The 16,364-nt window shown below is 39.9% G+C and overlaps 1 protein-coding gene across 1 annotated transcript in view; it reads right to left on the reverse strand.

Moving 5' to 3' along the window:
- Positions 1-3,048: 3,048 nt before the first annotated feature.
- Positions 3,049-16,364, reverse strand: part of col6a3 (collagen, type VI, alpha 3) — a 119,345-nt gene continuing 106,029 nt past the window's right edge. The window contains exons 11-44 of the mRNA XM_074694859.1: positions 16,165-16,243; positions 15,882-16,027; positions 15,701-15,793; positions 15,538-15,591; positions 15,282-15,353; positions 15,135-15,161; positions 14,993-15,037; positions 14,847-14,900; positions 14,691-14,753; positions 14,427-14,492; positions 14,221-14,274; positions 14,098-14,133; positions 13,950-14,012; positions 13,699-13,761; positions 13,435-13,497; positions 13,064-13,126; positions 12,676-12,726; positions 12,373-12,408; positions 12,170-12,232; positions 11,800-11,862; positions 11,087-11,119; positions 10,932-10,968; positions 10,811-10,822; positions 10,232-10,725; positions 9,229-9,331; positions 8,219-8,920; positions 8,013-8,115; positions 7,868-7,923; positions 7,473-7,733; positions 7,198-7,284; positions 5,798-5,983; positions 5,254-5,313; positions 4,367-4,564; positions 3,049-3,895 (exon numbers count right to left, since the gene is read on the reverse strand). Coding sequence (XP_074550960.1) covers positions 3,855-3,895; positions 4,367-4,564; positions 5,254-5,313; positions 5,798-5,983; positions 7,198-7,284; positions 7,473-7,733; positions 7,868-7,923; positions 8,013-8,115; positions 8,219-8,920; positions 9,229-9,331; positions 10,232-10,725; positions 10,811-10,822; positions 10,932-10,968; positions 11,087-11,119; positions 11,800-11,862; positions 12,170-12,232; positions 12,373-12,408; positions 12,676-12,726; positions 13,064-13,126; positions 13,435-13,497; positions 13,699-13,761; positions 13,950-14,012; positions 14,098-14,133; positions 14,221-14,274; positions 14,427-14,492; positions 14,691-14,753; positions 14,847-14,900; positions 14,993-15,037; positions 15,135-15,161; positions 15,282-15,353; positions 15,538-15,591; positions 15,701-15,793; positions 15,882-16,027; positions 16,165-16,243 — 3,627 coding nt within the window. The 3' untranslated portion in view covers positions 3,049-3,854. The remainder of the gene's footprint in view (positions 3,896-4,366; positions 4,565-5,253; positions 5,314-5,797; positions 5,984-7,197; positions 7,285-7,472; positions 7,734-7,867; positions 7,924-8,012; positions 8,116-8,218; positions 8,921-9,228; positions 9,332-10,231; positions 10,726-10,810; positions 10,823-10,931; positions 10,969-11,086; positions 11,120-11,799; positions 11,863-12,169; positions 12,233-12,372; positions 12,409-12,675; positions 12,727-13,063; positions 13,127-13,434; positions 13,498-13,698; positions 13,762-13,949; positions 14,013-14,097; positions 14,134-14,220; positions 14,275-14,426; positions 14,493-14,690; positions 14,754-14,846; positions 14,901-14,992; positions 15,038-15,134; positions 15,162-15,281; positions 15,354-15,537; positions 15,592-15,700; positions 15,794-15,881; positions 16,028-16,164; positions 16,244-16,364) is intronic.

A 16,364-nucleotide genomic window follows, 5' to 3' on the forward strand; every position in this document is an offset into this window, starting at 1 on the left:
CAAACCGAGCATCAGAGTGAGGAAAAAAGGTGATTTAAGGGACTTTGAACGTGGCATGGTTGTCGGTGCCAGACGGGCTGGTCTGAGTATTTCAGAAACTGTTGATCTACTGCGATTTTCACACATGACCATCTCTAGGGTTTACAGAGAATGGTCCCAAAAGGAGAAAATATCCAGTGAGCGGCAGTTCTGTGGGCAAAAATGCCTTGATGATGCCAGAGGTCAGAGGAGAATGGACAGACTGGTTGGAGCTGATAGAAAGGCAACAGTAACTCAAATAACCACCTCGTTACAACCGAGGTCTGCAGAAGAGCATCTCTGTACACACAACACGTCCAACCTTGAGGTAGATGGGCTACAGCAGCAGAAGACCACACCGAGTGACCCTCCTGTCAGCTAAGAGCACGAAACTGAAGCTACAAATCACACAGGCTCACCAAAACTGGACAATAGAAGATTGGAAAAACGTTGCCTGGTCTGATGAGTCTGGATTTCTGCTCCACATTCAGATGGTAGGGTCAGAATTTGGCCTCAACAACATGAAAGCATGGATCCATCCTGCCTTGTATCAATGGTTCAGGCACTGCTGCTGGTGTAATGGTGTGGGAGAGATTTTCTTGGCTCACTTTGGACCCCTTAGTACCAACTGAGCATGGTTTAAAGTCCACAGCCTACCTGAGTATTGTTGCTGACCATGTCCATCCCTTCATGAGCACAGTGTACCCATCTTCTGATGGTTACTTCCAGAAGGATAACGCTCCATGTCATAAAGCTGGAATCATCTCAGACTGGTTTCTTCAACATGACAATGAGTTCACTGTACTCAAATGTCCTCCACAGTCCCCAGATCTCAATCCAATAGAGCACCTTTGGGATGTGGTGGAACGGGAGATTCTCATCATGGATGTTCAGCCGACAAATCTGCAGCAACTGTGTGATGCTATTATGTCAATGGACCAAACTCTCTAAGGAATGTTTCCAGTACCTTGTTGAATCTATGCCATGAAGGATTAAGGCAGTTCTGAAGGCAAAAGGGGGTCCAACCCGGTACTAGCAACCTGTACCTAATAAAGTGGCCAGTGAGTGCATAACATTAAAAAAAACCCCACAGATATCTGCTCACTACCTCTGATGATTTGATAATGAGTCAGCACAGGGACCCAGAGTTAAGTGGTATATAAACTTTGCACACCTGCTCCAAATCAGGGGCAATCAAGCATACACACCTGAGCCCGTTTTGTGCTGATTAGCTCACACAACTCACACATGTATGTGGTCACAAACAGCACAACAAAACTTAAGTTTGAAAGAATGTGTGAAAATGTTGATTATATATCCTCTTTAATCACAGTGTTGGCTCTCTCAGCAGTGCTGGGAGGATGCTTTAAGGATTTACTCTGTCTCAGGCCGTATAATCCATTTACAGCATGCACAGTGCTATCACAGCTCTCACTGACACCAGGACAGATCTGCATAGATGAGAAATGAAGGCTGATTCAAATGTGTTCCTGATCATTTGGATACACTGCACAGTGCATCACGTCAGAGTGTCATCATTTTTTGCTGTACATATAAAAATGACAAATACCGCTCTAGTGAGAGCTCCCCACAGTTGCTTGATTTTTTTCACACATCCGTCGAAGGAGTGCGAAATTCCCACCCAGAGAGAAAAAGAGAGCTGATGAAAATATATCATGTCTCACCACTAATTGTGAACAGTTGTGTTCAGTCAGGGTTTGGGAGCTGAATTATTGTCCTCTTGTGTCATGTTTTAATGTGTTAACAGCATTTTACTCTATGTGATGTGGGGTAATTCGATTCAGCTATAGGCCTTAGGGGTGCAAAACCAAGATGACCAAATCAAAGGGAGGATTTTTCATCAACTTATCAAGACATCAATCTTCCACTGCAACGGCCTCCTCTGGTTTGACTCTTCCCACCATGCAGCAGCCTTTGGAACTGAAAAATGAAGCCAACGAGGAGGTGCTCCAAGCTGCAGATCCTCTAGTGTCTACTTGAAGCTGGTTCCAAAAATAAATGGGACTCCATTAACCCCATGAAACCCCCCAGCAGTAACTTAAAGAAAAATCCCCTCATACGTGGAAAATGTTTGGACTGTATAGTCTGTGTTTTCATTATGATGTGATTTATAGAACAATCACTTACACGCTTCATCAGAAATGTAAGAATTTTTTCCATACAGGCAAAGGAGTAAACGGTGGTGTGAATTAAAGGTGATGAAACACGTAAATGAAGCAGTGAGTGTGAGAGGGAATTCTGAGAGTTTGTCAAAATACTGAACTTTTCTGAAACACTGGCTGTGTTAGACAAAAAGAAAGAATGGGAACACATCCCCTGGCGTAGAATTAACTGACCACATATTTCAGCTCCTTTCCAGATGATTATACAGCGCTCCTCAACCTTGGTTTGCTGTTAAATCTTGTAGGTCTGCTTTCTGAGGGGACACCACCATCTTTGGTCAGGGTCAAAAAAGAGATCTCTTAAGGAGATCTAATATCACAGTCAAAGAGATAAAGTGTGGTTGGAAAATTTGATATAATGTCATTACCACTGTAGGTTTTTCTGAGGGTTTCCTGTTTTTTACTCAAGTTTTCAGAAGGTCCATGTACAAGTCAACACAGCTTTAGATATCAAATTCAAAATCCCAACCCTAAATTTGACCTCAGTTTTGAGGGTACTGAACTTATTCAGTGAGACTTTATGTTTTAATTGAATACAAAACAGGAGTTACAGGTTTAAGTTGATGGTGTAACCTATGACAATATGTGCTGGTTACATGGAGTTAACATTAAACGAATTGATTTCATAGTTTAATGCTTGGAGAATAGATGTGTGCTGCTCCTCGTATGAAAACACTTAATATAAACTCTGAAAGACAATGTACTGATTAATAAATTGACACTCTAGTAAAAGTCTCAATGTGCTTGACTTATGGAGGACTCCAAAATGTAAAACTCATCAACCCTTTCTTTAAAAAAAAAAAAAAATCTTAATTCAAAACAAGAAAGAAAAGAATCAGTTGCTCATGTTTATTAGAAAGTCTAATTCATTTTTATTTCCCCTATACCCAGATCAAACACATATTTCAGTAAACCCAAAATAAAACAAAAACAACAAAAACAGCTTGAAAAAGTACATTCTATTTCTCAATAGCTGGAACTGATGTATTTGAGGCAGTGGATCCAGAAGTGCACTTAACATCACGTCAATGTTTGATAGCATTTAGCTGTTGGTCATTGTCATTTAAATACACACATCACCATATGGGGTGAGTGTAAACATTGCTGTGTAGTGTGTGATTGTAAAATGTGAAGGAATGTTTCCACAGGGATCAAGTGAGCTGACAATATAAAATCAAACAAAGCTTTTGTCTTCACGTGAATGTGGTATGCATAAAAAACAACATTTAAAAAAATGACTGCGTTGAATAAAAGCAGTCCTGCGTGTATGGATGAATGGCTTATCTCTGTCCAAGATATTCATATATGTTTCCTGCTTATTTCTCAAACTGCATTTAAAAAATATGAAAACTCATTTTGATGCCATTGTTCCAGAAAACATGATTTAAAAAATGGATTTAAAGTACAACTCATCTTTAAAACAAATATACTATGTAGCACCAGTAGATTAAAACAAATCATGCAGCAATTCGTGTTGCTTTCCTTCTTGTTGTGAAAAATACTACTTCAAGAATTTTGGGGATAAAGTTCTTTTTAGTGGAATCCAGTGCAGCCACCATCACTTTGGTATCGCATTCATTATGGCCTCTTTAGATGTTTCTCCTCAGAATCCCCTGAACAGAGGGAAAAGCCGGCCATGGGTGTCGCTTTGTCCTATGTTCTCACTGAAGCCATGACTCCTTGCTTGATTGGTGCTGGTGAGACAAAAGGTAAAAGGGAGGAAATGTTGAGAAATGTCTTTCACGTTTTGAATATAGAGTGTCAATCTGAGAGACCATCGGACTCTCATTCTTTCTTGTTTGCCAGAAGCATAACATTTTTCTTGAGATGCATGCAGTTTCCTTCCATGAAAATAAACTTAGAATAGATTGAGCAGGAGTTTTTTAGCATGATTCATACAGCACACTGTAAATGCTGTAATTCCTCTGCAGTCCAAAGAATGTAATTGGGCGGTAGTCGAGTTTCATGCCAGCTGAAATTACAAGAGTTGTTTTGTTTGGCTTGCTTAATCAGATAACTGCCAAAATAAAGTTAACAGCACAATAAAGATGTTTTATTCAACTTTATGATGTTTGTGAACAAAGGATCACTCCCTGCTGCTGCCACTGCTGCTGCTGCGTGTAGACAGAAGAAAAAAACAAAATTTTTAAGAAAAGTTTAAGTACCTGGTTTTCCACAGGCCTTCACGCACTGCTCACGTGTGTCGAAGCGATTCTGGTTTCCACCACAGCCTCCGTACCAGAAGCGCGTGCAGCTCTTGCTGGGGGCATCAAAGTGCCACTTGAGAACGAATTTGGCACAAGTTCCCTCCTCTTTGGGAAGCTGGCAGACGTCCACTTCTGCAGACTCTGCAGTGAGGGCAGCTATGAAAGATATATATAGTTAGGGAAAGCAAGAGAACAAATGCTACTAGAATGGCTCTCTATACATCAACGAACTAACAGCAACAGCAGTGATTGGCTGGTCTCAGGGTAAAATCAGTGAGTTTATTTTAAAGTGGAAGAACAAAAGCCTTCCTCTGACCAGACTCATTTCCCCCCTTAATCGTAAGATAAAGTACATTTGGTTTAGAGTATGCTTTTTATTTCAGGATCTCGTGCCAATTCACAATGATGAGGTCTTAAAAAAACTCTTTCTGTATGAGTCCCGCTGCCAAAAAACAATGAGACAGTGAACAAGGCTTTCCATTTGTTTCGCCGCAGTTCTGACTTGGCCTGCTACCACTGTGACAAAAGCATGACCTTCTGTTTTTCCACACTTGGCTCACTACTTATTCCATCATTCATTGTGTTTACCTGAGGAGCAGGAGGGTTTTGAAAACAAAGCACTTATTGTCTTTGCAAAGCGAGCAGGGTAAGCGGAAACTGAATTATGTAATAGTGATATAGTACACACTGCCAACCACCACCATGTGATGTCCACATTTGTTAGAGGTGGTCTGAGAGTCAGTCATGTCTCAGTGTGAGGAGTAAGAAGGAAAAAGCTTATATATTATTCTGTGTGCCTGCAGAAAGCTGCTCATCATTCTTAGTGACTGTGTGCCACGTCTCACCTGGAGCTGGGTGGATCTTCACCTGTTCCACCTGCTGCACTTGAGGCTGAGGCTCTGGCTCTGTGGAAGAAGGGGAATGAGACAAATGAGAATGAGACGTCTGATTTAAAAACAGGCTGCTGGACAACTAGTTTAATGTTGGTGCCCTGTGCCATGACCACAGAATATAAATGACCACAGAAATTTACAGAGAAGAAAGTCTTGTGGTTCATTTACCCATGGTACTTTATTCTCTGGGTTTTGCTTCTCTTAGATACTTTTTTCAGAAAAAATTACCTTATTTACATATTCAAGTATCTTGTTGTATATTTGCAAAGCCCTACTTCCTGCACTGCTCTTCCAACACAAGTTTTTTTTTTTCCACCCTTTGACGGTGTGAATGCATATCCTGTTTTTCTATAGTTTCAATATCTGGTCTAGCACAGTATATGCAGTCATTTTATGTTGTTGTTTTTTTCAACTGCAGTGAAGCTGATTATATGCTCATTTATTTTACATAATTGCATCAGGGTGCTGCACACCCCCAACTCTAACAACCACTCACCTGACCTCATGCAGTTTTTCAAGCAGAGGGCCTCAGTGTCGAACCTATTTTCATTGCCTCCACAACCTCCATACCAGAACTGTGTACAGATTCCGTGCTTTCTGTCAAAGAACCACTTAGCCTGATAGTCTTTGCATGGATTTCCAGCGTCATAGTCAAGTGAGCATGGGTCCGCAAGTACATTAACTAGAACATGCAAAAAACAAACAAAAAACAAAACAAAACAAAAACAATGATGATAAGGAAAGTCAAAGAGAGAGGGTGCTTTTATACCAAGAATAATTGTCTACATTCTTCATGAGACATACAGAAATCACTTTGAGTTGTTAAAAGGTTACTAGAAGAAGTCATAAGTGTGTGTGGTGTGGGGTAGTAATGGTGATCATTGTTCATTCTGGCAGATCAAAAGGACTGCATTCAACTTAACAGCACAACATGCTACTGACGGTTCGGGGCTCTTGCATTGTTAGGAATTTGGATTTGTGAAAACTAAAAGCAGTGAGTGGAAGGAAATTAGGCTAAACAAAGATTTCCATTAGATTTAATGAAAAGTTAGTTTGTTAAAAATATTACAGTTTCTCTGTTAGTTCATTCAGGGCTAGTACAAAAAAGCGTTCACACTCACATTTATGGGATATCAAAGTATGAATCTCACTGATATTTTATTTTCTAGTCAAAGTCAAGATCCTAAAGCTCTGCATCTTTCACAAGAAGAAGCAGCTGTAAAGCTTCACTCCTACAATATACATGTGGTTCACAAGTCAATGCCCATTGTTTCTAACAATAGGCATTCAAGTTTGTCACAACACATCATAAAAAGATGAGTTTGTGAATCTGATTTTATGACTCCATTTGGCATGAATTATGTGTTGGATATATTTCACAGCTGCGTAGTATTCCTTTTAAATATTGCTGCTCTTAAGCAAAGCGTGTTTCCCCCTCTGAGTTGAACCATCAGGTTTTATTTATGACTAAAATCTCGTGTGGAAACCAAGCCAAAAACAACTTTATAGAGACCATTAGCATTGATGCACAAGGGAAACACAAAGAATATATTTATGGGTTTGCGCTGAGAGTTCAGAGATATCACATTGCTCAATCCTTTTGGATGTCATAGCAGAGTTTCGCTGTTCTGATGTGTTGCATAAGAGGCCAGAGGTCAGAAATAAAAAAAAAATAGAGATGTTTCCTTTAATTGCACAATGAGCCCAAAGTTATGTTTACTCTATTGGACTATGCATCAATTTTATACTACTAGAAAAAGTCCCAAGAAGTATAAGTATACTCCCAAATTATGTTTTTTTTGTGCTGAACATTGCAGACTCATCAGTATCTAGATTTAAGTACAAATTATATAGAACGAGACCCCTAAACATGCATATTCATGCACAGTCACTCACCAGTTTCTGGCTGCTGCAGTGGTGTGGTATTTACAGTAGGGGTGTTGTGGCTGGCTAGCTTCTGCTGTATTTTGGGCGCTGCTGCTTCTATGGAGATAAAAAAACAAAAGTCTTGGAGCAGCTTAAGTGTACACCAAAGATTGTGCACTAATTCAGAGTGTTTGATAGATTTTCACATTAACTTTGAATATTTGTGTGCATAAATCCTCTTGAAATAAATGAAGTATGCTTTTATTAAATATTACTAATAGTTCTGTTGGTGTTTGTGAACTCACTGGTGGTGATGATGCCTTTGCGAGTGGAGATGATTTGACCCTCTGCAGTATACGCAGTAACCACAGCGTGGTAGGTCTGAGCGCTCTCTAAGTTGTCCACAGAGAGCTCTGTGCCTGACACATTGGTCTTCAGAACCAGCACATGATCGTGCAGCCGGGTCACCATAACCTCAAAGTAGACAAAGTGTTTGGGGTCGTGGCTGCTCCAACGCAATTTCAAGCTGTTGGAGGTGATATTAAAGACGTGCAGCTCATCTGCATCTGGGAAAAAAAGACAAAGTCACACTGTGATATTGATGCAGGAGCATGAATAACCTAAAATCAAATGTCTGCAGTTACTATTAAGCCACTGATTCAGATGGTTTCTGATTGTGTTGGTGCAAAGGCAGTCTTACCATGGTGCTTTTTGTGATGCACTTCTTGTTGGTTTTCATGATGTTTCTGATGTTTCCTGTAAATATAAATCAATAATAAATAAACGGATATGTCCATTAAACAACATCATCCTGTAAAGAGGCCTAAAGATATCACAATACTTACTCCTCTTGGTGCTTGGATGGGACTGGGTTTTTCAGTGGCTGGTCACTCTGGAACAAGGTACAGTTTTTGGCGACTTCAGGGGACATGTAGAAAGCGTTTTCGACTGAAAATAAAAATCAAAAGAATGGTTGAACAAAAGAACTGACAGCCAAGAAAAGATGTGTGCACAAAGGTAACAGACACTAGTTGATATGTTTTGAACTTACTGCTGATGTATTTAGGGAGCAGCTGGCCAAAGGTCTGAATGTGTTTGTCATAAAAGTGGGTGATGCTCTCCAGACGTTTGAAGAAGACGTCAGATGGCTCACTGGCCATGCGAGACAAGACCCGAGCATCCTGAGCGCTTATCTTGTTACCCACACCCAGAATAACCAAGAAGTAGCCTCTACACTTGGCCTCAGTGGTAATGCGCACCAGCCGCTCCTCATCTTCTGCCACACTTCCTGTCACAAAGAGGATCAGTACTCTCTTGGAGCGCTGAAGAGGAGCCTTCTCAAACACCTTCTCCAGTGTGGATTCGATAGCTGCTGCCAAAGCTCTGCCACCCTCTAACTGTGGTGTCTTCTCCAGCAGAGCCTTCACGATATCCTGAGACGATGTGTGCTCAGTCAAACCAATGTCAACTTGGATGGGAGAGCCACTATTGTTGGCGAGGAACTCGTATGGTGCTTGCTGGATCACAGACACTCTGGCATGGTGAGGGGATAAAGCTGGATTTGAGGACACTTGTAATTGCTCTACTATGTAAGCTATGTAGCGTTTGATCTCTGTAAAGACTGCTGGGTAGGTGGACTCAGAGCTGTCCATGATGAAGGCCATGTCGATGTCAACATCTGTGGTGAAAGACCTCCTATCTCTGCTTGTAAATGGAGGCTCATAGTCGCACAATTGGTCTGGAGCACAGCGATCTACAAAAGAAACACAAAGAATGAACAACTTTTTTTTCTTTTAATTTTCCACATGGAGGTGATTAATTTCTATAAAAAGTATGTTTGGATTCAATCCAAACATTTACACATATACAAAATATATACATGCATATATACTATATATATATACTGTGTAAGCAATGTATTCCTATGCAACTCTTTGAGCAAAAAAATGAAAAATTAACAGCCGTTGGAAGTTTTAGAAACTAATTTAGAAAAAACAAGAAAATTGTATGACTGTAATATAACACAATAACATTATTATTGCATACACACAGGACTCTTACCATAGCAGATATGGCAGGTCATGATTTTTCTGAGGACTGAGTCATACTGTGCACTTCCTGGATTGGGAAGGACGATAACCTGAGCCAGTGCTGTGTTGTTGACCTGGGATACAGAGGGAGGAGGGAAAAAAATGTTGAAAATGAAATGAACCCTGTGGGGAACACACGGGATTGCCCAGAGTTTGCAGTCTAGTTCTTGAAAACAAGTAAAGAGTGAAATATGACCCTATCTGTATAATGGCTGTTTTTTGCCTTTATGTGACCTAAACAAGCAAACATCAGCAACATCACCCCTTTACAGCTAGTTTCTATGTTTCTAACTTCAGTGTCAGAGGAGATGATTAAATGCCACCTGCACTAATTGTTTTGGGTTTTTTGTTGTTGTTTATTTTTGACAAAATCACAGTGAGGGATGCATGTGCACACTGCAAAAAAACTGAAATCTTATGAAGTGTTTTGTCTTATCTTAAGTAAAAATTGTCTTGTTATATGCAACATGAGCCACATTCGCCTGACCAGTCCAGAAAAATGTATTTTTTCAAGTTATTTAAAGACAAAAATGAGGTCTGAATTACTAAAAGCAAGTTAAAAAAAAACCTGCCAATGGAACAAGAAAAATTTGCTCGAAAATTTGCTTGAAACTAGAAAAGGTCTTATTACAAGTTACTTTTCTCTTCTTCCACTTGCAATTTAGACCTTATTTTTGTCTTTAAATAACTTGAAACAAGACATTTTTCAGGTGAATGTGGCTCAAATCAAGTCTTAAAAGACATTTTCTGATGAAAATAAAACAAAAATACTTGATCAAATTTCAGTTATTTTACAGTGAAAAGGACTGTATTAGCACAGTGCAAAATACCAGATAGTGTGCACTGGTTTCTGCAACTGATACAACTCATGACTCTTTCAGCACCAGCAATACGTCCCTCATTAGTTAGCTACTCTGCATTTCTCCAATACAGAATGACCCCGTGTCTAAATGCACATATTCGATCTGTTTTACCTGAAGTGCTCTGGTGAGTGCCCTGTCATCACTGTTGACCAAGAACAGCGTGGCGATTCCATTGTCATGGAGACGAAGGGCAGCGTTGGAAATTGCCTGCGCCCGTCCAGCTGAGCCACCGACAAAGAAGATGGCCACCTTCCTCATGAGGAAACCGCTGCGCACTCTCTTGAAGGTGTTCTGGGCCACAAAGTTCATGGCCAGTTCCAAGTTGCGTGGCTTCTTGGTTTGGAGAGTCTGCAGTCCCTCGATGTGCTGTATCAGGTTCCGCTTCTTCATGGCATCAGCAAAGCGGATCTCAGTAGTCACTTCGCTGTTGTACAGGGCCAGAGCAACACGAGCTCCTCTGGGACAGTTACTCTCAGCAATGGTGATGTCTTTGACCAGTCTCAGTACTGTGTCACGCATATTGTTGAAGTTCTGGCGGCTGCTGGTATCAGAGACATCCAGGGCAAAGGCCAGCTCAGTGGGGTAGAGTGGGCACTCCTGTTTACCTAAGAAAAATACAGGGAGTTGATTCTTGGTTAAGCTGTTAATCACTTAGTCATAATCTATTCAATATCATTTGCTGGTACTTACCATAACAGCAAGCTGGTGGAAAAAAGGAAACAAAATGTGGTGAGATTTTTTTTAAACAACACGTGAACATAGTTGTTCCATCTCATAAAGGTAATTTTGATAGTTATCAAATTATACTTACGGCAGTTGTCCCTGATTTTCTTGACCAGGTCACATTGCTAAGAAACAGGCACATTTAAAAATCATAAACATTTTGATCCCAGACAAATCAGTTTTATTTTTTCCCCCCTCATTAATTCAACATGAGTTTTAGCAGTCTGTTAATTGTGAACGTACCACAACACCTGGTCCTCGTGGTCCCTTCTCTCCCTATGAGGGGAATCATATTTGTGTTAACAGCTGGAGCAGCTGGCTGACATTTCAAATAAACATATTACACAATTGTTTAAATCATATTCACATCATTTCATTGTGCTGGGAACTTCCTGTGCAATCATGTGCCTTGAGTTAAACAGATCTGAATCCATGCAGAGGCCAAATCAAAAGCAGACCCACAAGTTGGAATATAATTGAAATCGTAAAAACACACATTTTGCTATCATGGAACATGAAACATGGAACTGTCTGTCATCAGACAGTCTTAGTATAAAGTGTACTACGACATATCTAGTCTGTTCATGTAACCTCAAGAAATGGTTTATGTTTTTTTCTCTTTTTGATTGCAAGATTTCAAATATTCTTATTTAATCTTTCTTTTTAGAGGTATTACAACTCACAACACCTATTCCAAAACTGACTACTCCTGAATTCCTTGACCAAATCAAATCGTATCACATCTTCCCAACTTTCAACGCTCTTAACATTTGGCTATACAATTGTATTTACAGTCATATCAGTCTACTTAATTTCACTTCCAGCACATTATTATCAATATATATTCTGATATTGGTCGAATTATCAAAGTCTTTGTCACTTTAGACAAAAGAGTCAATGAAATCAAAGTTATCAAGAAAATACTTAGTGCAAGTGTGGAACTTTTTGTTGCTTACATAAGGTCCTGGGTATCCAATCTCTCCGCTCTGTCCAGGTGAGCCAATGTTACCCGCGACGCCCTGAAAAGGGGAAACAGAGAGAGAAGATACTTCACTTTTAGAGCTAAAAAGTCATCAGGAGTTGAAAAAAAGAGTTTAAAAAAGAGCTCACTAAAGCTTTATTAAAGGATATTAAGTGTGCTGACTTCATTTTTGAACTGTCAAAAGTAAACCTCCACTAAGGAATTCTAGTACTGTGCAGGTATATGCTTCAGTCCTGTAACGCATTATCTAATGTATGTGTAAAGTGATGCTCTGTTTCCAGATAGATCCTGTTTAAGGATTACATTGTCATATTTATGTAATTAGGTGGGCTTTAATGACATACCCTCTGTCCACGATTTCCTCTGGGTCCAGGTCCACCTTTTGTGCCAGCCTCACCTGCTGCTCCCTAATATGATGACAGGGAAAATATAGCATTTACATCCAATATCAAAGGTCCTTTAAACATAATAAGGTTTTAAAATGCAATAACAGTCTGCATCTTTTTTGAAATACCTAAATCAAAATATCAAGACCATTTTTCTTTACCTTTGGTCCTGGGAATCCAGGGAAGCCCTCATCACCCTGTAGAGAAAATACACATTTAGTTAGTGGTCATATACCAGCACGATTTGCCATTGCAAGGTGAAACTACTTGTCGAGTTGCGTGCAAAAACATAGGAGTCACCACAATAAGTTGAGATAAGTTTGCTCTTTTATCATAGCTCCTAATTTTTACAGTCCCTGAATTCAAATTCTTACATACTACAAAATCAATGAAGAAAAATCTATTCATCTCTCATGATACACGTGAATGCATGATACAAAACTTCAAAAGGCATTGGAACTTGCCTTTCGTCCTTTGGGTCCTGGGGTGCCAAGGCCATCTCTACCATCCTCACCCTACAACAATGAAAGACAAAAAGTGCTTATCCACTTCTTTTTTAGTGTGTCATCCCTATAGGTGAAACAAGAGTAACATATTCCCCACAACTCTTTTCCACAACATGCATGTTGCATGGGAACATTTAAAACACTACATATACAGTGTGCAAAAAATTACTGTTCCACATAAACAGATATCCAGATATGAGTCCATAACAATTATCAGTCACTGCTTGATGAAATACTGACATTTAGTATCATAAACATGACATTTTGAAATTAATTAATGATCTTAGACAATTTTTCACCAGTGTTACACCAGTGTAATACAAAGAAGTTGTGGGTTTAGTCTTACAGGCTCTCCACGGACACCAACAGATCCAACAACACCCTTAGGGCCGGGGTCTCCTGGCTCTCCCTACAAGACACAGAGAAGCAGAGACTTTGAGGGTTGACCATTCAAAACCGCACCTTTCCATTAAGAGTGAAATGTTTCTTTAAACTCTCAGGTCAGTTTCTATAGATTTAATTACAATCATCTGTGTTCATTGCAGAAGATCTCAAGCAGAGCCTTAATGTTTTCCTTACAGTGCTCTTGTGTTTTCTTAAACAGATGACACATGAGAGTCCAGAAATGTGAGAGAGCTGAGCTTAGGCCTGTGTGTTTGGAAATGAAACATGTTATGGCCAAGCATAAGCCACGGCAAATTACATTCGGCTCAGTACCTTACGACCAAGAGCTCCTCTTCTTCCTTTTTCTCCATTAGGACCTGGGCTACCTCCGGGACCCTATGGACAAAATACAAAGTGGATAGAAGATTCATTATCTTATTCCAAAAAGACTCAGAGTAGTTTAGCCCATTGCTGCAGCCTCTAAGAGATGTGTTATTCATGTGTAATGACATGTAACAGTTGCTCTTTGATTAGTGTTAGTATAAAACAGAAATAGCACACTGAGTATAGTAAAATAAGTCCATCAAGTGCACTCACCCTGGGTCCAGGGTTTCCATCTTGTCCTTTGTTTCCTGGTGCACTAGCTGGTCCGGGCGGGCCCTTAACAGAAGACAAACCAGAGTTTCCATCATCTCAAAGCTGAATTTGGCAAAGAATGAAGAGTCATTTCTCCTTGTATAAAATCTCCGCTCACAATCCAGTCTTAACAACTTGTCATGTCACTTACGCAGCCAAGAGAAGTATTAGCAGGACTGACAGCATTTTTGGGAAATACATGACAAACTTACTCTAGGTCCAGCAACACCAGGCTCTCCCCGATCACCATTCACTCCTCTCTCGCCGGGAGCCCCCTTTAATGACAAATTTGATTAACATTCACTAGAGCTCTACGTTTGGTAGCAAATAATTTATGAGATCATCAAAGTGAAGACTTACAGCCTTTCCAGGTGGACCTCTTCTGCCATCAGCGCCCTGGAGGTAAAAATATGTTTTGATAAGAAAAAGAAGCAATGTTACAAATATTTGACAAATTAGTTAACAAATGGAAACGCTATTTACCCTTCGTCCAACAGCACCAGCTGTTCCTCTCTTCCCATCCTCACCTGGCTCTCCCTGCAGATCAGGGCAAAAATCACAGTGAAACAAATCCCATTCAAATATTAACTAAGTTGAAGTTAAACCACTGAGGTGTAATGTGTTTGCATTCATGCAGGATTATTATTTTTTTTATTTATGGCAATGAAATGTGTGAAGGGGTGTTTTACCGGTGGTCCTGCATCCCCGGGGTCTCCTTTGGGTCCTGGGCTGTTGTTATCTCGTCCACTTGTACCCTGTTAACCAGATCCAACTTTTTAATTCTGTCACTCTTATAGCTGCTTTCACAGTCAACAAAAATGTCAACCCAAAAATGCCTGAGGTCATAAGGTAAGCAAAAAAGGAATTATCAAAGTCTGGTTTATGCTGAGAGCATTTTTCAAAAAGAACTCAGTAAAAAAAAGTCAAATGGAGCCAATTCCCATCATACTCACAGGGTCTCCATCAATCCCCCTTTCTCCTGTATCTCCTGCTTGTCCTTTGACTCCTTTGGGACCCTAAAAGAGTTAAAATGTTTTGTGAGCATTTATCAGCACACTACAATTATGAATGATACACAATAAAAGATGAAAATTTAAAATTCAACCCACTCTTCTTCCAGGATTTCCTCTGTCTCCCGCAGCTCCTGCCACCCCACTTTTTCCCTGAAAACATAAAGGAGAAGACAAATAAAGGCAATGACGACACCTAAACCCAGGCAGATTATTATTTCTATCCGTGTATCTGTCACACGTACCACTTCTCCATTGATTCCATCAAGTCCAATTTCTCCAAATTCACCCTGTAACATAGAGACAAATGGTTAGATTGTTATTGTACAGCTCGACAGTCTGAGGGCTATATCCTGGAATAAAAGGGAGAGGAAGCAAAGCACTTACCTTTTCTCCTGAGTAACCACGAGAACCCTGAAGAAAGAGGGCAAATGTTTAAACTGATTTTATCTTTTAAAGTCATAATATGCACCACTTTCACAAATAATATGTGTTTGTTCAATTAAAAAAAATAATAATAAAAACTTCATTTACCTTGAGACCTCTCGGTCCAGGGCATCCCTGGAAACCTTGAGTTCCATTCACACCAGGAGGACCTCTCTCTCCCTGTCGATGAAGGATAAATTGAGTGCCAAATACAGAAGAGGGTACAAATATTCGACAAATATGGAAATGATGGCTACTTTGCTCATTGATTGAAAAAAAGAATAATGGTTAAAAAGCAGTAGCAGATCATTTTACTGCATTATGTCTAATGAATTATTAATGGGTGGAGGGCAGTCAAACTTACAGGTCCACCTTCATCTCCTGGATGTCCTTGGCTCCCTGGTAATCCTGGACTACCCTGAAAGACAAAACAAGAAAGTATTATTTTCTGGATAGAAAAAAAGAAGATCTCTTTGCCTTTGTTTTCTAGCATCAAAAGTATCAAAATGTTATTTGATATTGAATACCTTAGACCCTGGGAGTCCAACAGCTCCTCTGTCTCCTCTGTTGCCAGTACATTTACAAGGCACTTTGCAGCACACCCTCTCAGCGATGTTGTCCTTTGTAGACAAATGCAGCAGACATTATACAATCCATAATGCAAAAATGAACTCCCCATTGTATTTTGTTCAAATGGTTAGAACTTACCAGTTCTTCCATTAGCTCATAGTCCAAGTCCAAGATATTGAGTCGTAGGGGTCTGGTGTACCTAAAGCCACGGCCAAACTCCAACAATTGAGCCTCCTCAAATTTGGCCACACGCTCCAGTCCAACCAGGATGAAAGCATTCACTCCTGTTTTGTACACACAAGAGATCCAATGATTAACTTTACCTTTCTGAATAGTCTCACTTCATGGTGTCACAGAAGTTTAGGAGGTTACAGAGGTTTAGGTGGTCATCAAGAGCCTTTTATCCATTTCATCATTTTACCTGACTCACGAAGCTCCTCGACTCTCCTTTTCATTTCCGCATATGGGGCATCAAGACCATCAGTCAGATGAATGACAACCTACAAAACAGTAATAGATCTGAGTTTCACATTTCCTTACATGTTTGATGACTTGTTTCATTTCTTCATTTCTAAAATATGGTAATTTCTCAAAGTTTTATGGCCTAGATCGTTTTCCATG

Source organism: Halichoeres trimaculatus, unplaced genomic scaffold, assembly GCF_033239565.1.
Source record: "Halichoeres trimaculatus isolate MK-OKI-2021-1 unplaced genomic scaffold, fHalTri1.1 fHalTri1_scaffold_19, whole genome shotgun sequence".
In the NCBI taxonomy this organism is placed as follows: Eukaryota; Metazoa; Chordata; class Actinopteri; order Labriformes; family Labridae; genus Halichoeres; species Halichoeres trimaculatus.